Genomic DNA, 22,822 nt, shown 5'->3' with positions numbered 1-22,822 from the left:
ATAATGGCCCAGCTTTACCCGCTCGATCTGCAAGTCCCGGGCAACAAGGGTTACGATGGCCGTACGGACTCCGAGGTCCATGTCAACACTTACTACGGCAACATGATGATGATGGGCGTGTCTGACGCCGTGATGTGTAGGGCTTTCTACTCCACGCTTGCCGGTCGGGCGGCGGAGTGGTTCCGTACGTTGCAGCCGGGTTCTATTTCTGATTTTGCCACCCTGGCAATGAAATTTATGCGGAAGTTTGTTATTTCCAAGGTTGTGAGAAAGCCCTACATGTACTTGGAGAAAGCCAAGCAGCTGGAGGGGGAAAGCTTGTCCGACTTTTTGGTCAAGTGGAAGGCCGCGGTCGGGGATGTTGAACCGATAGATGATCCAATCGCCACCCATATGCTCCATATCTCCCTCCGGGCCGGTTATTTATACCAGGAATTCATCCTCCATCTCCCGACCACGTATGAAGAGGCCCTCCGAAGAGTGACGGATTACGCTAACGCTGGAGAAGCGAACGCCGTCAAGAGATCGCAGGAGATCGGGACTTCATCCCGTAAACCCACCGGTCGGGGGGAACATCGATCGGGTGATGATCATCCCCGAACCCGCACCCGGCCTGGTGAGTTTACTGCTTTGAACCGATTCGCAGCGGAAGCCATGCAGTACGCTCAGTCCTACAATTTTATTCGCCTCCCTCACCTCGGGCAAGACAGACCGGATAAATCTAAGCATTGCGCTTACCACCGTTGTGCCGGGCATGACACGGAGGAGTGCACACACTTAAGGCAGCTCTTGGAAGATTTGCTTAGTTTGGGAAAGCTGAATAAGTGTGTAGGTAAAAGGGAGGAGACAAAGAAGGATACCGATCGGAGAGATCATAGACGCTCTCATCACCGCTCAGATCGTTCCGATCGGTCAGATCGTTCAGATCGACCGGGTCAGGATCGCAGAGACCCGGACCCTCCATCCAGCAGCCGACCGACAGGCAAACCGAGCATCCATGTGATCTTTGGTGGTTTGGACGACGCTTCCCGACCGAGGGAGAACTACCCGGTCGCGATCGTAGACTCCCGTGATACCGGGAAAAGGCACAAGATGGAGCCTATAACCTTCACGCTGGAGGATCAACCAAACAGCGGTGACCACGGATTGGAAGCCCTCATGGTCACGATTGACGTGAACGGGATCGATGTCCACAGACTCATGGTGGACACGGGAAGCAGTGTTAACGTCCTTTATTTGGACGTGTTTGAAAAGCTTAATCTGGACAAAAGCGAGCTGATTCCGGTTGGTGTACCATTGTCAGGATTCACCAGGGCCCTCATTCACCCCGAAGGAAAAATCACACTCCTAGTCGAGATTGGCACCCCGCCGAAATCTGTTAGGACCGAGTTGGAATTTGTTATGGTCAATTTGCACTGCGTCCACAACATAATCTTGGGCCGACCCGCCATAATGAAGATTGGTGGGATAATTTCCATGCCCCACCTATGCATGAAGTTTCCCACTCCCAATGGGGTCGGTGTGGTTCACGGAGATGTTCAATCCGCGAGGAAATGTTACTCCCGGGCCGTCAACAAACGTGATACTGGCACGTCTTCCCGGGTGAACACGATTGTGAAGGAGGCCACCAGTGACCGGAAGGAGCAACCCGAGCCTTTCGAAGAAATTGAAGAAGTTCCCCTGTCCGAGGACCGACCGGACAGGAAGATCAAAACAGGTCGGGCCCTCACCCCCGAGCTACGATCAGAAGTGCTGGCAATCCTCCGGGAGTTTGCCGATATCTTTGCGTGGGGGCCCGAGGACATGCCCAGGATCGACCGTATAGTCATCTGCCACAAACTTGCTGTAGATCCCGCGGCCAAGTCGGTCGTCCAGAAGACGCGGAAATTATCTTCTGATCGCCGAGAGTTCTTCAGAGAAGAGGTCAAAAAGATGGCGGCGATCGAGCACATCCGACCGGTTATCTATCCCGAGTGGGTGGCTAACATCGTTCTTGTTCCCAAGCCCCCGACATGGAGGATGTGCATTGACTTTACGGACCTCAACAAGGCCTGCCCGCTCGACCCATACCCACTCCCGAGTATTCATCAAATGGTTGACGAGATGGTCGGGGCCGAGCTCATGAGCTTCATGGATGCTTTTAAGGTTTATCACCAGATAATGATGCACCATGAAGACGAGAGTAAGACAGCCTTCGTGACCCCGGATGGGCTGTACTGTTACCGAGTGATGCCGTTCGGCCTTCGCAACGCAGGAGAAGCATATCAGAGGACGGTCAACATGCTCTTTGCGAATCTTTTAGGCCGAACGATGGAAGCGTATATAGATGATATGCTGGTCAAGAGTCGGGACCGATCCGACCACACTCGGGACCTACTGGAATGTTTTCAGATTATGCGGAGGTACCAGTTGAGATTGAACCCGACAAGTGTACATTTGCGGTTCGAACGGGGAAATTCCTTGGCTATATGATGACCAAAAGAGAGATCGAGCCCAACCCGGCCAAGGTCAAGGCTATTCTGGATATGCAACCGCCCACTACCGTTCGGGAGGTTCAACAATTGACCGGCCGGTTGGCAGCTTTAAGCCGTTTCCTCTCCAAGTTAGCCGAGCGCGCTTTACCATTCTTCAAGGTATTGCGCAAGGTGAATGTATTCGTTTGGGACGATGAATGCCGAACGGCTTTCGATGAGTTGAAGGAATATCTCATGTCGCCCATCGTGCTATCGAAGCCAAAGCTCGGGGAAGAGTTAGACGTGTACCTCGCCGTATCCGATCGAGCAGTAAGCGCAGTTTTGTGCCGAACTGATCCGGAAGGGGTCCAGCGACTGGTGTACTATGTGAGTCATGCGCTCCATGGTCCCGAGCTCCGGTACTCCCGGCTAGAGAAGGTCGTCTATGCTCTGTACATAGCCGCGAAGAAGTTAGCTCCCTATTTCCAAGGTAGAGCTATTCGAGTGTTGACTGATCAGCCGATCGGCCCAGTTCTCCGAACCGCTTCTTCTTCAGGGCGCTTAGTTAAGTGGGCGCTCATGCTGACTCAGTATGCCATTGAGTACCTACCATGACCAGCAATAAAGAGTCAAGCGTTGGCAGACTTCTTGGTCGAGTGCACTACTCGAGAGATCCGACCCCCGGAGGTTGAGGACCCCGAAGCGGCGTGGTGGTCACTGGCCACCGACGGATCAAGTAGCAAGAAAGGAGCAAGAGGAGGGGTCGTGGTCATGAGCCCGGAGGGTTTCAAAGTGTACTTTGCATTGATGTATCAGTTCCATCCGACTAACAACGAAGCCGAGTACGAGGCCTTTGTTAATGGCCTACAGTGTGCTCGAGATTTGTTGGCTGACTACATCCGGGCTCAGACTGATTCTGCACTCGTGGTCAGGCAGGTCCTGGGTGATTATGAAGTGAATGGCGAGCGATTACAAGCCTACCGGGACCTAGCTATGGAAATGCTCACTTTGTTCCGGGGGTACACCGTTTGACATGTTCCCCGACTAGATAATGCTGACGCGGACATTCTGTCCAAGTTAGCCCAAGATGCCCTGGAACATATGTCAAAAATTGCTTGGATCTTGGTGATCCCCAGGCACAGCATCCACCGATTGCCGGTCGCACCCATCCAACCGGCGGAGGACACATGGATCACAGATCTGATAGAATACCTTGAGCACGGTTGGCCCCCAGACGACCCCCAACATGCTCGGAAGGCCAAGCTCAAAGCTCCAAGATTTCAGGTGCAAGATGGTCGTCTGTACAGGCGGTCGTATGGAGGCTCGCTCATGCGTTGCCTAACCGCGTTTAAAGCTGATTTAGTTATGAAGGAATTGCATTCGGGCATCTGCTCATCACATCAAGGAGGCCGATCGCTAGCTCGCCGTATCATGTTGATCGGGTATTACTGGCCGTCTCTTCAGCTAGATTGTGAGAAACTCGCAAGGGAGTGCGAGACATGTCAGTTGTTCTCTCGGATGCCCGGACGACCGGCTACATTCTACCAGCCGGTCACGACTGCAATCCCTTTTGCAAGATGGGGGGTGGATATTTTGGGGCCATTCCCGCAACTATCCGGACGGAGGAGGTTCGTCATTGTCGCCATCGACTATTTCTCCAAGTGGATCAAGGCCGAGCCATTAGCCACGGTCACTTCTCAACAGTGTGCTAGGTTTCTTTGGCGCAATGTCATTTCCCGATTCGGCGTGCCCGTGCATCTTATCAGCGATAACGGCCGCCAGTTTGTGAGCCAATACTTTCAGAACTTTCTTGCCACGATCGGGACAACCTCCATCCGATCTTCGGTGGCTTACCCCCAGGGAAATGGACAGGTCGAGAATGCCAATCGGACAATTCTGGAAGGTCTGAAGAAGAAGTTGCACTCTGCCGGTCGTAGTTGGGCCGATGAGCTCCCTTATGTTCTCTGGACTTATCGCACGACCCCCAGAGAAGCAACTTTGGAGACGCCATTCACCCTAGTCTATGGGGCCGAGGCTCGTCTCCCGATCGAGGCATGGATCCCGACCGTTAGGGAGCGATCTTACAACGCTGAGGAAAATGAACACTCCATGGTCGTGGATCTTGACGGGGTCAAGGAGAAGAGGGAGCTAGCCGCTCGGCGTATTGCCGAATATCAGAAGAGAGTGAAGAGCTCGAAGGACGTTCGGGTCAACCCTCGATATTTCCAGGTCGGAGACTATGTTCTACGCCGTTGAGAGGCAAGTCAGCCTTTAGAAGGTGGAAAGCTAGCTCAAAATTGGGAAGGTCCGTATATCATCACGGCCGTCGTGCGGCCGGGAACCTACCGGTTGGAGACAACGACCGGGAGACAGATCGAGGGTACGAGGAACTCCGAGCACCTCGTCCTCTTCATGCATTAATTTTTGTAATTATAGATGGAGTGGGGGCTTAGACCTGCGAGTGGGCCCGTCCATCGTCTATCGCTTATAAGTTTGTAAATTATTAACCGTCTGCGAACGGTAGTTATTAATGTATATACGATCGGTGTTTGCTCGACCGTATGCATACGGCGGCCCGATCGGTTATTTTAATTGCATATGCCTGAAGTAGGTTGTTTTAAATCGACCTCACCAACAAGTCGTGCTCGGAATCTACCCGATCGAGACTCGGCAGCAGCAAATGAAGAGGGGCTTTCTCCCCACATAACGCCTCTCCCTCGGTCCCGGCCGATAGGGGTGTACAGCTAATTGGCTCTAATAGCCATCTACCTAATTGGCTCTAATAGCCATCTACCTAATTGGCTCTAATAGCCATCTACATTTTTGCCGGGTGAATTTTAACGACCGGCTAATGCGCTCATCTTCGGCGGACACTCGGGTCACGCCACCGATCGGGGAAACCAGAGCTACATCAAAACTCCCCGATTCGTCCATCTTTTTTCCACTGTCGCACTCACTCGTGCCTTGTGTGCACAACAGTGTGGGGGCTAGGGTTAAGGAAGGAAATCACAAGGCCAGGCGACCGGGAAAACCCCGAACGGACAGGCCAAAAAAGTTTTTCGAAATTTTCGAAAGGCCAAAAGGCCAAATCACAAGGCCAGGCGACCTGGAAAACCCCGAACGAACAGGCAAAAAAAAAGTTTTTCGAAGTTTTCGAAAGGTCAAAAGGCCATTGGGTCGGGACGTGCACGACCAGGCCATTGGGCCGAAGGGTCGGGCAAAGGACGACTGGCGTACAAACAAATAAAAGTTAACACATAAGAAGTAAAACCCGAACAAGATAACTTGAAAGAAAAACTTAAGTTTTATAAACCAAAAAGCGGCCGGTACAAATCGGGACCGGGCTCTCGACGGAGTGTACAAAAGAGAAGAACGAAGAAGTAAAATTCACGGTCGGAATCTACAGGACCTAGACTACTTCTTCGCAGCACCGCTCGGTTCAGCTACATCGTCCTCGGGGCTGAAGGGAGCAAGGCCAGGATCGGGGACTTAATCCGGGAGGGTTGTTAAGACCAGCTGGAGGTCGTCCCCTTCCAGCACTTCCTCCATGATTTCCTTGGTCGTGGCGCGCATCCTCCGCTGGCCGGATTTGAATGCCCAGCGCCCGAACGTCCATATCAGCTCCTCCCCGACCTTGGTCTTCCGGGTCTCGCGGAGGAACTTTGTGCCCGATGCCTCGTCCCAGTAGAGAAATCGCGCCAGCTCGCCGAGGTTGCCCAATCGGGACTTGAGCTCTGACGCCTCCCTGAGGGCTTCCTTGGCGGCCTTCTCCGCCAGCTCTTGGGCCCCCTTTGCCTCCCGAGCCGCCTTTTCCGCGAGCTCCCAACCTTCCTTCACTTTTTTTTAGCTCAGCTTGGAGGTCGGTAATCTCCCCCAATCTCCGGTCGGCGACTTTCTTCAATGCATCGGCTTCATTGGCCAGCAGCGCTCGACGTTGGAGGAGTTGGGTTGCTCGGGATATCTGCAAAAAAGTGGTCAGGATTAGCCCGAGCAAAGACAGTTGTATAAAAATATGAAGACGAAGATTCCTTACCTCGACCAGATCGTGGCCAATCTTCTCGCCCACCTGGGTCGGGGTCAGCTTGGTCATATCCTCCCTGACCGGCCCGAGATTGCCGATCCGGGTGAGGATGGACGCATCGCCCGTGATGGCCCCGACTGGAGGGCTCGGGCTGCCCTGCTTCCTTCGGCGCTTCAGTGCGCCTCCGTCCTCGGCCTCCTTTTCGGCCGCTTTTTCCTTGCCCTTATGGGCAGTCACCCGGGAGACCAAGACGTCCGATGCATCGACCATATAGCCTTTGGCTGTGGTGACGGTGATGGTCGTGCCTAGTGGCCGCGCGACCGGGACTTGTTGTTCCTTGGATGACCCGGCCGTCGTCTTCTTCTTCCCGACCGCAATCTTGGCTCGGGGGGCTCGGGGAGCATTCTCTTCATCAAAACCCGTTGGTGCCATTTCTGCAAACAAAGAACAAGGTGGTTAGATAGGGGAGTTATGGTCGGGGACGATCAGTTAGTGTTAGACCTTCGTTCGTCGGCTCGACCCGAGTAGCTACCCTCGCAATCGTTACGCCCGTTGGCTCCGGCTGGTACTTCTCTTCAAGATCGTACCGCGGCGGTGGCAGTCGGGCTTCATCATAGCTCTCTCTCGAGCGGAAAATCTTGTATTCATGGATCTCGCTCGAGATCTTGGAGACAGCATCCTGGAGGGCTTTCGTCTCGACCGGCGTAACTTGCTTCCTATAATGGGTGCTCCACGTCCTTTCGACCGGGAGGATCCACGGGTCGTACTCGACCGAGAAGATCCTATTCTTCCAGCCCTTGTTATTCCCGGGCAAGCTCTCGATCGTGCATAAGTCCGTCCGGGATTGGATCATTAGGAATCCGCCTCCGTACGTGGCCGGTAGGGTCTTCACTTGGTAGATGAAGTTGAACAACTCCATTGTATAGGCGACCTCGTGCCGAGCGCAGATTTGGGGAAAGCACGCCAAGATTCTATGCGCGTTCGGGTGGATCTGGGCCGGGACCACTCGGTAGTAGCCCAGGAATGCGGTCAAGAGAGCGAAGAAGGGGATCTGGATCGGTGCTTGAAGTGAGTCGTAGTGCATCCCGATCCATTTGCCTTGATGGCGCTCGATGACATTTCCCAGATGTCATCGGGTGTCGAAACGAACCCGACCGGTGAGCATGGCGGAGATCCTCGCCGCTTCCCCCGACGTCAGCAGGCTCTCTTGTTGTTCGACGCTTTCGCTGTTTAGGAAAACGAACTCGTCATCGGCCGGTGCGGGTGGAGCGACCGGGTCTTCTTCGATCGGGTCTGGTGTGGCCTCCCGATCGTTAGTCGGAGGTGCTGCCTGGGGGTAATCCCCAATTACCCGGGTTGGCGTTTCCCGAGCCGCTTCAGTCGAGGAGCGGTGCTCGCTCGTTGTAGTCTCGCCGCTTCAGCTGCTCGATCCGATCGAGCTAGATGATCCCTCCGAGCTAGACCGCCTTCGTCGCTCAGACGTTCTTTGTGGTCTTTGAACGACCTCTGGTGAAGACCCCATGATATCTACCTCCTCGCTCATCTGCTCGACCGCGTCGTCATAATCTGCACCCGATATGTTCTGACTGTCTGTATCCGACATGCTGTCTTCCTAAAGGGCGGTCGGGATATCGTTAGGGTCGAGTACCACCCAGTCGTGGTCAGTTAAGGCCCGTCGTCGGCCATGGGGAGGTAATGTAAAGCAAAAAGTAAAAAGCTAAAAGAAAGAGGACTTACCGACTGATTGCAGTTAGCAGAGAATGTTGAAGCTGTGGTTGCTCGACCGACTCTTGAAGTTGCTTGCTCGGGATGCTCCGATCGACTTAGAGGGTTGGTAGAAGTTCAAATGCATTTCAAAAGGGCCTATTTATAGAAGAACTTTTGGGCGGGAAACGACCCACTTGCGCGACGCGATCGCTCCAGACTCCGAGGCGACCGTTGCAGTCTCAGAGGCGCGCAGAGGCCGACACGTGGCACGACAGAATGACAGCTGTCCGGTCGGGTGGCGGCGGACGATTGGACTTCTTCATCCCGTCCCATTTTTTCCCGAGCGGTTAAAAAGGCCCGGGCTGGGGGGGCTCTTGGTAGGGAATACCCCGACCGACCTGGCATGTGTTTTTATTGTTGTTTATGCAGGTTTACAGGTCGGATACCTTTAAAGGAACCCGGTCGGACCCGACCGGCACATCTCCCGACTGACGTCTTCAACACCCGATTGATGGCCCTTGGATGCGAGAGTTGAGAAGAAGCACGTGGCAACGTTACGCGCTGACAGTCAGGGCTCGCGGGGTGAAGACACGTGGTTGCTACGTGGGTTACATGCCGGCCGGCCGGAGCTGTGTCTCCGGCCTAGCGGCTATAAATACCCACGGCGGCAACAGCGTGAGGGACTTTTGGAACGATCAATAGGCTATTTACAGAGCATCCCGACCGCAGTCAGTCAGCCCTCGGAATAGCCACTTAGATTGTATTAGGTCCTTTAACACGATCAACAAAAGATTTGCTTGCTTTATCTTTGTCATATTATGACTTTGACCGCACTACGTGGAATTAGTACTATCATATATGTTCGACCTTCTGCAATGTTCATGTCACACATATACTGATTAATTTGATCAACAACATCTAAAGTCAGTGATAGGATCACTCGTCCTTCTAGGTGCGACTCTTCAAGCCTTCAATATTTCGCGCTTGGGAAGGTGATTTCAACTATAGTTGCGATTGGATCAGGTCTACACTTCAACAGAAACCTTGGCGGAATATCGATCTCAAACAAACCATTGTTTACAAATCCTGTAAACCAATCAACCGTCTGTCTATCTTCGTCTGAAGCTAAGCTCTGTAGTCTCAAGTTCTTCGTGAGTCTCAATACCTTGCAATTCCTCCAGAGGTATGAAGAATTAATAGTTGCTCCCACAACCATTGGTCTCGTTGCTTTTGGAATAATTGGAAGAATCTGTCTAAAATCACCGTCCAAAACTACCGTCTTTCCACCAAATGTTTTCTCAGTACTGCCTGGTATGGTGAACCTCAATAGATCCCTCATGGTTTTGTCGAAAGCCTCAAAATAGTATTTGTGCGTCATCAGTGCTTCATCCCATATTATCAATTTGCTCCTTATTATACGTTCGCAAAGGTCACTTGCAATATATTGCACGTGGAATCTTCATTCAATGAGAGTGGTATAGCAAATCGAGAATGCGTTGTCTTGCCACCTGGCAAGAGCAAAGATGTTATTCCACTTGAAGCAACGTTTAGAACAGTATCTCCACGACTCCTTATCTTTGAAGATAATGTTCTCCACACGAACATCTTGTCTGTTCCTCTGGAACCATACATAAAGAACAATCCCCCTCCATTAGCATCAATATCATTCATCATAGAGTCGTAAACATTCTTTTGTTCGTCCGTCAATTGTGTTACCAATGTTTCATGCTTTGCGTTCAATGATTCCTTGTTGTACACCAACTCTTCGGATATCAACATGTTTTCCGTCAATCCAATGCTGCTTTCTTCTAGAAGTGGCATTTCTGGGTAGTCGCTCAGGTTCTTCTCCCACAAAGATAGCAACTTCTCCAATTCTACCAGAGCAAACTGTTGCTTATCATATTCCGATAACAACAAATCTTCATAGTCTAAAAACGAAACAAAAACAAAGTCAAAAAATGAGTTTTTTTTTTTTTTTTTTTAAATAATGATAAGCAAATAAGAATGTCGAATAAATAGATTGGATGTCGATATACCTATATTATGCATGAGATGTCGACGATGAAACTGTGCATGCTCCGCAAGAAATTCCCAAACGGCATTCCACACCACCTCGGGTCTACTAATTGAACTTGAAGTCAGCAACGTAGCAAACAACCTTCGTAATGCAGATGCGGATGCCCAGTAACTTGAGTTAGTAATACCATCGATGTACTCCTTCTCATCATCTAATAATCCATATTCATAACATGCATCCCTAAACGATTTGTGAATGACCCCCCTAACCGTGCGAATATCCTCGTGGCTTGAAGGTGCACGTATGATATTTAAAAGGCATCTTAGATAGTATAATTCTCCACACCCTGGCGGAACATAGAACAATCGTCGTATGGAGAATCCTTTCTTCCGTGGATGCCATTCATGCAGATCTTGTCTCCAAACAAACTTACTGGGAAACTTTGCATAAGTGAGCGACCGAGAATCTTTGTATTTTTGTTTGCCTAAAACCAATCTTTGAACTGGCTTTGCTTAACCATTTGGTTCTGGACAATCTTGTCGAGGGTTTGATCTTCCCCATAGACAATATTCTATTGGTGCTCTAAGTGGAAATTTAACCTCTCCTCGGGTGGCGTGCGATAATGTATCACATACCCAAACCGCCGCCAGGTGGCTTCACATGCTGATATATAGCGACAATCGTAGTACGTGTTAATCTTATCGATCGCATCACCATTGAGTGTATTCGTAGAATTACTCATGAACTCTGCCGTGACTCGATCATTTCCTTTATTCACGTATTTGAATAAATATTTAATCCATCTTGACTGGTTGCATCATTCGACGTTAATATGTGTGCGATATTTTAGAAGCAGATGTTTATTATGTGCGACAACATAACGATTATTAAGTTCGATTCCATTCCTACTAATTGTGCGTCTATTGCCACGCCTTCTGTAGATTGGGTAACCATCTTTATCCAAAATCTTCTAACTAACATATTTTTTCGGAAAATACTTTGAACATTTCCCATTTACCATACACGGTGAATTCTTCCGGAGTTGTCCACATGGTCTGTGCAACATGAATTCGCTAACTACGTCATTGTACTCAATGTCAGCATTTGGGTCTGGAATTTCAGCTGAAATCAAGGCATCAATTTCGGCTACAGAATTTGCCCGATTTATTCTTTTGGTAAGTAGCAATATGTGCGCGTAAGAGAGTCCTCTTTTTTGAAATTCAATCGTGTAGATAACTGAGTAGAAAATTAAAAAAAAATAGTTGAATTTTATACATGGCATTTAGATTTAATTATGACACATTAAAGTATGTATGATAATCAAATGCCTCCACATATGTCGCCAAACAGCTTTTCTGTTTTGATCTCTTCAATCATAGCATCAAGTTCATCTTAAACACGCGACAAATAATATTGGGTCTATCCTCAGCTTTAAGGCCACATTGTGCAACATACCGCTCAATCTCAGGCCACTTTGGGTTGCATTTGAATGTTATGAACAGATGTGGATAACCGATGTGCCTGCATATTATACTTAAGAAAAATCTTACCAAAAATTGGCAAAATCGGAACCACATTCGTAAATTTGAGTCTAATTTTTGAAATTTCGGAGTAAATTCATAACACGAGTGTGATTCTAATTTGAAAATTTAAAAACATAGTGCAGAATAGGAGTAAATTAAGGTAAATATTACCAGCAAAACCAGAACTACATTCTTAAAATTATATATATATATATATATATATATATATATATATATTATTAAATAAATTATGTAAATTAAAATAAATTAAAATTGATTAAATTGTTAAATTATACTTAAGGTAAATCTTACCAAAAATTGGCAAAATCGAAACCACATTTGTAAATTCGATTTTAATTTTTAAAATTTTGGAGTAAATTCGTAACACGAGTGTGATTCTAATTCATAAATTTAAAAACATAGTGCAGAATAGGAGTAAATTAAGGTGGCATTTGGTTCAGGTTATATAACATAACCAAGGGAATGTGACATTTCAAAACTCACATTCCTATGTTTGGTTCATATTATCTTAGGGAATATAACATTCCCTCCACATAGGATTTTGAAGGGAATGTTCTTAGGTTATGTAAGATAACATTGGTTATGTTAGTTTTTTATATAAAAATAAAAAATATATAATTACAAAAATAATTATATATATATATATATAATAATAATAATAATAATAATAATAATAATAATAATAATAATAATAATAAAGTTCAAATGCGACGGGGTCTTCCCGTGCGGCGGTGCGGCGAAATTTCAGAATACACCAACAGTGTTAACAATATGCACCAACAATGTAGGAAAAACACACCACAATGAAATGCAATAAAACATCACAAAATACACAACAGACCCAAAAAAATAAACCATATAACTCACCACCCCCAATGGTGTATTTCCGAACACTGTATGGTGTTTTTACTCACACCTAATGGTGTGTGTTTGGTGATGCGTACCTAATATCTCTCTGTTTTCTGTGGTGTATTCCTAACGTTGATGGTGTATATTTGTTGAACTATTGGTGATGCCGCACCGCCGCACCGTAAGACACCGTCGCACCTGAACTCGCCTATATATATATATATATATATATAATTATTTTTGTAATTATATATTTTTTATTTTTATTATGTTATGTTAGCATATAAAATAATTTTGTTTCTCAAGTTCAAGATTTTAGTTAATATTATAAAATCAGGTAATTATATATGATACCGTTATCTTATTTATTTATTTTAATTTGTAAATTTATTAAAATATATGAAAATATGTTAATAATATTATAGTGTGTGTATAAAAGATAACCCTAAATCAAACATGATTATATTACATAACCCAATTTTAACCAAACACAGGAATCTAACATTCCTAGTAATCTAACATTCCCAGCAATCTAATATTCCCTAAGGTAATCTAACATTACGTGAACCAAACGACCCTTAAGGTAAATATTACCAAAAATTGACAAAACCATAACCACATTCTTATTGAGAAGTGACAAATGCCTATTACATAACAACGATGAATAATATAAGAAATGACCGATTGTAATAGAAATAAATATATAGAATTATAACTGATGTTCAATCTTTGAATAACTATTTCAACCTTTAGAGCTCTTAATAGATCCCTCATTATTTGAATCACATTCCTTGTGTTAGACTCCAAATTTCCAATAGGACGTTCAGACACCTGTCCATCCAGAGAGTCGTGAATGGTAAAAAAAGTCAAATACCTCAATAAAGTTATTTACAAAGCAAAACAATGTAAGTGAGCAATAAATAACGTCTTCAAAGAAATCATAATCTTCTTTGTCATAAATATGTGTAGGGAAATCTGCATCCTTCAATACTCCCACAGTGGTTTTAACACAAAACTGCATCATATACCTGTGAGTAGTAGTTTTGTTTCTATACAAATTATAAACTACCAAAAATCTATTAATTCGATAAACTCCGTCTTCTTTAAATTTCTTCGGCCACTTTTGAACAAACATTTAAGGAATATGCATATGTAGAAAAGTTTTCTGAATTTGTAGTGTAAAAATAAAATGTTGTAAAAAAATCATATGCATAAACTAAAAGTTTTGAAATACAAAATATTAAGATATAGTAAAAAAAAAAATACCTCTACATCATGGGCTGCACACTCTATAGAGTTTATTGTTTCAGAACCTCTTGTATCTAGAAGACGAACGACACAGAGCACTCTAATCGTGATGTGATTCCATATGAGTCTAGGATGAAGTTCTCGACCAACAAAAACGCTGTGAGTTGAAGCCATTGTTATTCGGTGTAAATAGGAGAGTACAGAGGCAAAATACGTTTGAAGCTTAAACTTTAGGTTTAGTAGAATGATCAATTTAAATAGCAAATTGTTATGTTATTACGTTACTATATGTGAATATGGAAACAATATTACCAATTAATATTATACAATAGCATACATAATATAATATTATTCTACCATAATAATGCAATATTACCATAAGTTAATTATGCCATCTTCTGCTACGAATTGTGTTCTTATTCTACCATAATAATGCAATATTACCATAAGTTAATTATGCCATCTTCTGCTACGAATTGTGTTCTCATTTGACCGGAAATATGCATACACTATAATTATGCAATATATATATATATATATATATATATATATATATATATATATAAAAGTAAAATCCTCCTATTTCATTTTCCCGCCCAAACTTTTGTAGTAAAATTTATTTCGTAACTAAATGTAAAATAGAAATTAATTAAAATCTATTAATTGATAATATTGTTTCCATATTCACGTATTAACGTAATTGGTAAATCTATTAATTGGTAAAATTTTTTCCTTATATTTATTTATTCATTCTTTTATATTGAGTAAGTATATATAGAGATATAGATATGTATACTAACATACAACTGTTACGGCTCAATGTTTATTCTTGCCCAGGATATTTCTCCATTGAAGACTTGCAGAGCTATTAGACTGCAATTGGTGCGCACCTATATGAAGTCCCATAGAGAAAGGGGAGTGAATCCATAAAATCTAGAAAGTGCATCTCTTCACGATCAATAGGTATTTTTTTTTCAATTTTGCTTTTTTTATACGACTCCAATGTTTATTCTTGCCTAGGATATTTCTCCATTGAAGACTTTCAAAGCTATTAGATGGTGATTGGTGTGCACCTATATGAAGTCCCATAGAGAAAGAGGAGTGATTCCATAAAATCTAGAGAGTGCATATTTCTCGATCAAATGGTATTTTTTTCGATTTTGCTTTTTTCTAGAACTCGTGTTGTATATGAAATTGGAAAAAAGATGCATTACAAAGCTGCTTCCTATATTGCAAAAATAAATTACAAAATAACACTTTTCTTTTTTACTTCATTGTAGGAAACTTCGTGCTCATATACCAAGGAAACATGTTGGTAAGTACTGTAAGCTTTTCAAACAATGAAAAGTTTATGCCATTAAAAATTTTATGGTGATAAGTATTTTCTATATTTTCAAAAAATGCACTCATTATTTTATTTTGTAATTCCACTATGGTACTTTGGTTAAAGAATATAAAAAAATGACAACTTTTCTAGACAAATTTATTTATTGAAATCATTTTCATCTTTGAAGTCTGTAGATGATAAACAATTCGTTGGTAAATTTCATTTACAATTTTAATATACATCTGAATTCTTTTTTTTTTTTTTTTATTAACATGTTTGACGTTATTGGTAGGGTCGTTGAGATTTACTCCCCATTGGATAAGATCATTGCAGGGAAGCTTTCTTTAACTTATTGATTTTCTAATTGTACGTGGATACAAAGTAAATTATCTAATTTTGCTATTTTTATTGTATTTTGTATATGTATTTTTATTTAGAACTCCGTAGTTTATTTGTTTATAGGGACAATCAATTGAAAGCTACAGTGTGGGATCAATATATACCAAGGCCAAGAGTTGAAACCTTTTTTTTTTTTTTTTTTTTTTTTTTAAATTATGGTCTTGCAAATCCTATGGTTGTTCTTATGCAATTGTGTAGAGTTAAAAATGATACAAAGAGTTAATCTAAACACAAACATTTTAATTTTTCTTTATATTTGAAAGTGTTTGAATAAGGACAAGTAATGAATGTTCTTTTTTATTAGCCAGTTATGTCAAGATATGTAATTCTTGATACATAGCTCCTTTTCAATCAGGATTTCCAGAGTTTTGTGATTTTTTGGAAAGGTAAATTTATTATGTCTTAATCATTATCATAATGTTTTTATCATTTATTTTTGTACATATTTTGTTTATGATTGTCATTTTTTCAGTTTATGTGTTGATTAGACCCCTCTAATAAAAATTATGGATATTTATGAGATGATTGAGGTAAACAATAGCAATAATTTTTTTTTTTTTTTTTAAATTGATGCAGTGGCATCAAATTAGAAACTCATCTTTTGCCACTTTTAAAAATGATTTATTAGTATAAATTGTCACACTTTAAAATGTATTTTTTTTAATGTTAATAAATAAATTAGCTTAAAATAATACATTAAAATCTAAAGGATAAGCAAAGTATAATTTAAAGTATAAAATAAAGCCAAAGTTGTACATGTTTGCAAGGTGATGGAGCATTGTAATAGTCTTAGTGCATCCAAATAAAGGCATCATTTAACTGATTATTTCTTTCTTATCTCACATTAAAGGTTCAATACTGCATATATATATATATATATATATATATATATATATATATATATATATATATATATATATATATAAAGTATTAGTAATGACATTGGTACTGCTAAATGTGTATATAACTAATTATTTATTGATTTAGGATCAAAGAGTGCCCTATATGATCTTAGAGCTCAAATTTTACTTCCAGATATATTAGTTACATTCTATAATATAATAATATTTTTTGTAACATTATTGTTTGCAAATTCTCCGTATTTTTTTAACGTATTTATAATATCGTATAGAAAAGACATTAATTAATTAGGTAATAACATAATAGCATAATTGGTAATATTATGTATGGTATTACCGTGTAGAATTTTTGGATGTTTATCACCAACTAATTTAATACAACTTATTTTGTAAGCAAATATAATGTAGAAATCAACTAAAATCTTGGTAATATTGTTTCCATATTCAATGCTCTCACATAACATAATACCCTATATAACAAATTTAAACAATTTATAATATAACCAATTCATCATATATATATATATGTGTGTGTGTGTGTGTGTGTGTGTGTGTGTGTGTGTGTGTTACAACCTCACGGTCAAATCTATACTATAATTAAAAACAAAATCCTATTTATTTGATTTCCTGTCCAAACAATAGTAAATAGTAAAGGTAAATTAAAAAAAGAATGAAAAAAGGAACATAAATATTTCACAATAATATTCTACATCATCAATTAAAAATGGAATGGAAATTAGGTAAATTGGAAAAAGAAATGAATATTAATAATTTACTGAAAATTAAAAATGAAAAAAAAGAATTGAAGTTAGGTTAATTGGAAAAGGAAATGAAAATTAATAATTGACTGAAAGTGTTAGCTCTATACGATGATGGACAGGATTGCGTTGCTACGACCAATGTCATCTACAAACAGATTTCAATAATGTGTAAATACAATCGTTGATATTATATTTTTTTTAAATGACAAAATTGCTATATATCTAGACAAATATATATATATATATATATATATATATATATATATATATATATTCCATACAAATGAATTAAGATAGCAATTCATTCCTATAACTGAGTTGCTAGAGAACGAACATATTTGCCTAATTTATAAAAAAAAAAAAATACTAAACAATGATAAATAAAATATCCAAAGTTACAGCATCGCATGCGTACATCTACACATTAACTATTAATTTGAGCAATTATTTGCTCAAATTCAAAGAATGATAACATCAAAACACATAAATAATCCAAAACATATCTTCAATTGCACTGTATAATATTTGATATTCTAATTTAAATAATTATATATCAATCTAAATATTTTTAATATATTATAACAAATCCATCCCGTGCATCGCACTGGTGAAAATACTAGTTATCAATTAATACATTTTACTTAATTTCCATTAAACATACCAAATAAGGTTTATTATTAATTTGACCAATAAAATGAGTTTAGACGGAAAAAAGCCTGCTATGGGAAGATATTATATATATATATATATATATATATATATATATAGATTTCGGATATTTTTTTTTAAAAAAAAACTTTATTTTATATCAATTACTATCAACTTTTTAAAATTACTCCATACTTGAGTAAAGTGATTCTATCAGCTCCATCTTTAATTTTTGATAAAGATTTTAAGCTGTCTAAGATGAAGATTTGCCTTTGTACATATATAAAGAGAGGAAGTGGTCTGAGTCGCCCATTCATTAAACTTTGTTTCCTTCTTTAAACTTTAGGACTAAAGTAAACAGTAAGTATCCTATCAACCTATCATATGATGATTGATGAATTATTAGTATGTCCTTCGCTAATGCAACGTACGGGCAAGTACAAATTAAACTTGCCACCAGCTCGAACCCATCAGGCCATCACCCACCAAATAAAACCAATAATAACTGCTCCGCGACTTAGCGTAATTGGTTCGTCGCCTAATTTAAAAGTAATGACTGGGGATGATAGTGTGGAGATTCGAATCTCACTGAAAGCTTGTATGGGAAAAAAGTCAAAGGATGCAAGAAGGTCTGAATTTGGTTCTTTGTGCGCACATGAATACTAGGATATGACCTGTGGGCTGATTGTGTGACTCGCAATTTGCATCCACAATGGCTCTAGAGCGAGGTCTTTTGAGTTTAGGATTAGTCCGACGAAACTGTGATCACCTAGGTTGAAAATAATAATAATAATAATAGTAGTAGTAATAGTAATAAAATTCTATTATTATACATTATAGTTTTGTTGTATAAAATGTTCTTCTACAGTCCGAACACTAATATTATAAAACGAAAATAAATAATGTTTAAATACTAATTGGACCATAATTTTTTTGTCCAATCAATATTGTAATATCATGTATCTTGAATAAATTTTATAAGGTTATCATATGTTAATTTTATTCAATTTGTTAATTTGTTTGCAATTTATTTACTTTTTGTTAATTTGACTGTTTTTACTTTTTATTTAATATTGCAGAGCTAATTCTAAGAATGGTCCCTTGATTACATTTATCAATTTATATCGGATCATAAATGACCTATTGACTATTAATTTTGTTCCAAATTTAGTTCTTCAATTAAATTTTTTTTGAATACAAATATTTATTTAGAGTAAACATTAAATTTAAGAATAATATAATAATGAATTTAAGAATAATAATGTACAAATTAGCATACAAATTGGGTTTATAAATTTAATACATTGGGTTTATCAGCAGTAGGAAGAATCAAATCTTTACAATATTACCCTTAAATTTAATGTTTGCTAAATTAATATTTAATTGGAAGTAGGTACGATTTTTTTTTCTATCAATTCTTATTATTTGAAATATAGTTATCTCTATGAAACAATTAGCTAACTTAGCTATATAATTATAAAAAAAGTTATATGTTTCCTACTAATTTTAACACTAAAGTACATTGAAATAATTATCTATCAATTAGTTAAAATATAAGCAAATTCTATTACTATTTTTAAAAATATATATGCTTTAAGTTTGAGTCCCCTATGAGATTGTAATACTAATTATGTATAAGGGAAAATATAATATTTTTGATTAAAAATGCAATACTTTTAAATCAATGTAATATTTAAGAATTAGACAATTACTCATGAGAAAAAAATGTAATATTAATCATAGATAAATTGATTGATTGTTACTTATGAGAGAAATTGTAATATTTGTGAGGAAAAATATGATATTTTTGTTAAAAAATGTAATATTTTTAAAATTAAATGTAATATTAAATTATTAGGAATTGAAGAGTTATTCATGACGAAAATTATAATACCTATTAAAAATCCAACATAAGAATTTTACCTTATTTTAATATTGGACAAGTACATTTAACGCTCATTATCGCACAGCGCACATATTGTGCCTAGTAAATGCAATAAGAGTACATGCATATGCCCACGTTAAATTAACCTAATTCACATACACATAAGATTAGTTTATGTAAGGAATGTTATCTTAATTTAAGATCAGAGTATACGGCCATTTTTATTATTACATAAAAAAACAAGCTCGCTGTCCAAAAAGGGGTGCCAATAATTTAGCGAGAGGATTAATTACTGTGTCTAACAATAAAAATTTTGAATTACACCCAAAAATAGGTTTATTCAATTATTATATTGTGGATCATGATTTATATTATGAGGTGGACCACTAACACATGCGTTTATTTTTAGTATATTGAGAAAGTTCATTTTTAATGTTTTAGAGATTCATTTTTTGACGAATCATTTTTAGTACTACATGTTCATTTTTAGTATATATACTACATAAAAATGAGCTTATAATACATTAAAACGAACATTGATGAGCCTCATGGACTATTTTATTAGGAAAATTTTGGTCCAATAGAGTCCATTTTATTGGTAAACTCTTTGCCTAAGTCCGTAAAGGACGCATTGTGTGGTTGGAAGGTGATGGAGCAAACAGAGCTAAAGAGGTGTAGCCAATTGGGTTTAAACCCACAACACCATGCACAATGTCATGCCCCACCAATCTTGTGTACAAAGCACAACAAATTATGAATATATATATATATATATATATATATATATATATATATATATATATATATATATTGGGTGAAGGGCAATGTGACAAGTTGTGGGGTACACATGTATAGCTAAGAATGAAGGCTAGCCAGAGTCATCCTTAGCCATTGAGCCAATAAACCTTCCAGCCAGGGAGGCATGGGGTTCTAGACTTCCAGAACCAGATCCAATGTTCTCACCAAACTTTCCAGAGAAGTAGTCAAACAAATCTAAGAAAATTTAGAATGAAATAAATCAAATAAGTAAAATAACATTACAGGTATTGTGGGCAGAGAACCAACTCCAGTAGTAACTCCAATTCCACCGCACAACTCTGCAAAAAACAATTAAAGTTGTGAACAAAATTAGTTGTGAACAATTAAATGAAACACTGAAAGTGAAAAACTAATAGTTTACCTTTTTCAAATTTCTCAACTTCATCTATGTTTTCTTCAACTTTGAGTGGTTGATTGGTCAACCTTAGCCAATCTTGTGCACAAATCAGTGCCTCTACAATTTTAGAAGTATGAGAACTCCTAAATGCATCAAGAACTCTCCCATTGGTACTAAAATGTTGATTCTGATGCAACTGTTGAAATGGGAACAACAAGTATATCCCTTGCAATTTTAGACAACACGGGGAATCTTCCAGCATTTACCATCCACCATCTCAACAGGTCAAAATCACCATCCTCCTCTACAATTCCCTCACTCAAATACACTTCCAACTCTGTTTTCTTGGCAGCCAGTTCACCAGATCCCAATCTTTGTTTTTTTAACTGAGATTTTAACAAAGCTTGGGGCCTCCCAACAGAAATAGGATCGCCAACAGAAACAGAAGGAGCAGAATCTTGAACAGAAACAGGAGCACCAACAGAAACACAAGGAGCAGACTGGACAAGGAAACTTGCAACATAATCAGCATACAATTCTTTAAGGCCATTCATCACATTATGAAACAAGGGCTTACTAACTACATCACCATATAATTGATTAAACTAATATGACATGTACTCAGTCTTGTCGTCCCTAGGGTCCAATATATTTGCATAAAAGATCAAAAAGTTCATCTTGGATGGATCACCCCAGTATTTATCAAACTTAGCCTTCATATTCTTTCCCATAAGATTAACAGATTCAGATTCTGCTCCCACCAGATCTTTTAATATGCAAGATAAATCAGAAACTTCAGAGAAGAATGTATTTGAAGTTACATACAAAGACCCTGAGATCCTAACAGTCATTTCATAAAATGATTTAAGAAATTTCACCAATCCCTTTACAGTTTCCCAATCCTTTTCATCAGGTATATTCACTTTCCCACCCAAATCAGAAATAAATGAAGAGTCATGATCTTCATATGCTTCAAACACTTTCTCATAGAGCAAAGCAGTATGCAACATCATATAGGTTGAGTTCCACCTAGTAGGAACATCAAGAACCAAAGAGTATTTTGCTTCCACCCCAATTAAGTCAGAAAGGTCTCTAAATTTTTGGAGCCTAGAAGGGGAGTTTCTCATATACCTCACACAGTCCCTAACCTTCTTAAAAGACTTGTCAGATTCCCTTAATCCATCTTGCACCACCAAATTAAGGATGTGAGCAATGCATCTCATATGCAAATACTTAGACCTTACAGCAGAAGAACCCCAAGACATCAATTTCTTTTCGAAAAAACCTATGGCAGTATCATTGCTTGAAGCATTATCAACTGTCACAGAAAAAACAGACTTCAACCCCCACTCAAGTAGGCAAGTTTCCAATGCCTTTGATATATATTCCCCCTTATGTGAAGTTATAGGTACAAAGGATTTTTTTTTTTTTTTTTTTTTTTTTTTTTTTTTTTTTGCAGCTTCTACTCACTATCTATGAAATGTGCAATTATGCACATATAATTGATTCTTTGCACAGAGGTCCAAGTATCAGTAGTGATACTTACCCTTAGATAGTTGTTCCTAAAGAAATTCCTCAAATTAACCCTCTCATTAGAATAAATTTTCAGAATATCCCTACTCACAGTCCATCTTGAGGGGATTTTGAACCTAGGACATCAAACAAGAACAAACTTCCTAAAACCTTGACCCTCAACAAACCTAAAGGGTAGCTCATTAACAATAATCATTTCACAGAGAGCTCTCCTAATCAACTCTTGATCAAATACCTAGGTTCTCAAAACCCCTTGACCACCTTCAGAATCAGTTAATGTAGAACTAGGGACAGGAGAGAATGTGAGAAGAGATTGCCTAGTATCCTTAGAATGAGGATTCTTTAGGCAACTTAATATGTGATTTCTCAAAGAAGAAGTCCCATGTTTTTTGGACTCACAACAAAATATCTTTG

General features: G+C 39.8%; 2 protein-coding genes across 2 annotated transcripts; both read right to left on the bottom strand.

The window, feature by feature from the left end:
- Positions 1 to 9,151: 9,151 nt before the first annotated feature.
- On the bottom strand, positions 9,152 to 9,559 carry LOC109191565. The gene has a single exon (XM_019342191.1). It carries the CDS (start codon positions 9,557 to 9,559, stop codon positions 9,152 to 9,154), a length of 408 nt encoding a protein of 135 aa, XP_019197736.1.
- Positions 9,560 to 20,587: 11,028 nt separating this feature from the next.
- LOC109191564 (zinc finger BED domain-containing protein RICESLEEPER 2-like) lies at positions 20,588 to 22,506 on the bottom strand. The gene is made up of 6 exons (XM_019342190.1): positions 22,500 to 22,506; positions 21,567 to 22,193; positions 21,142 to 21,455; positions 20,900 to 21,071; positions 20,781 to 20,816; positions 20,588 to 20,712 (listed from the first exon to the last, which is right to left on the bottom strand). Exons 1-6 carry the CDS (start codon positions 22,504 to 22,506, stop codon positions 20,588 to 20,590), a joined length of 1,281 nt encoding a protein of 426 aa, XP_019197735.1.
- Positions 22,507 to 22,822: the final 316 nt, after the last annotated feature.

The sequence above is a fragment of the Ipomoea nil genome, unplaced genomic scaffold (assembly GCF_001879475.1).
Source record: "Ipomoea nil cultivar Tokyo-kokei standard unplaced genomic scaffold, Asagao_1.1 scaffold1694, whole genome shotgun sequence".
Taxonomy (NCBI): Eukaryota; Viridiplantae; Streptophyta; class Magnoliopsida; order Solanales; family Convolvulaceae; genus Ipomoea; species Ipomoea nil.
Note: the sequence above shows the minus strand (reverse complement) of the source record. Positions and strands in the feature narration are given on the sequence as shown.

Coding starts and splice junctions, on each gene's coding strand:
- LOC109191565 (XM_019342191.1), bottom strand. CDS start 9,559: ATGACGCACAAATACTATTTTGAGGCTTTCGACAAAACCATGAGGGAT.
- LOC109191564 (XM_019342190.1), bottom strand. Junction 20,817..20,899: donor AGTTGAGAAATTTGAAAAAG/GTAAACTATTAG, acceptor TGTTTTTTGCAG/AGTTGTGCGGTGGAATTGGA. Junction 20,713..20,780: donor TGGAGTTACTACTGGAGTTG/GTTCTCTGCCCA, acceptor AAATTTTCTTAG/ATTTGTTTGACTACTTCTCT.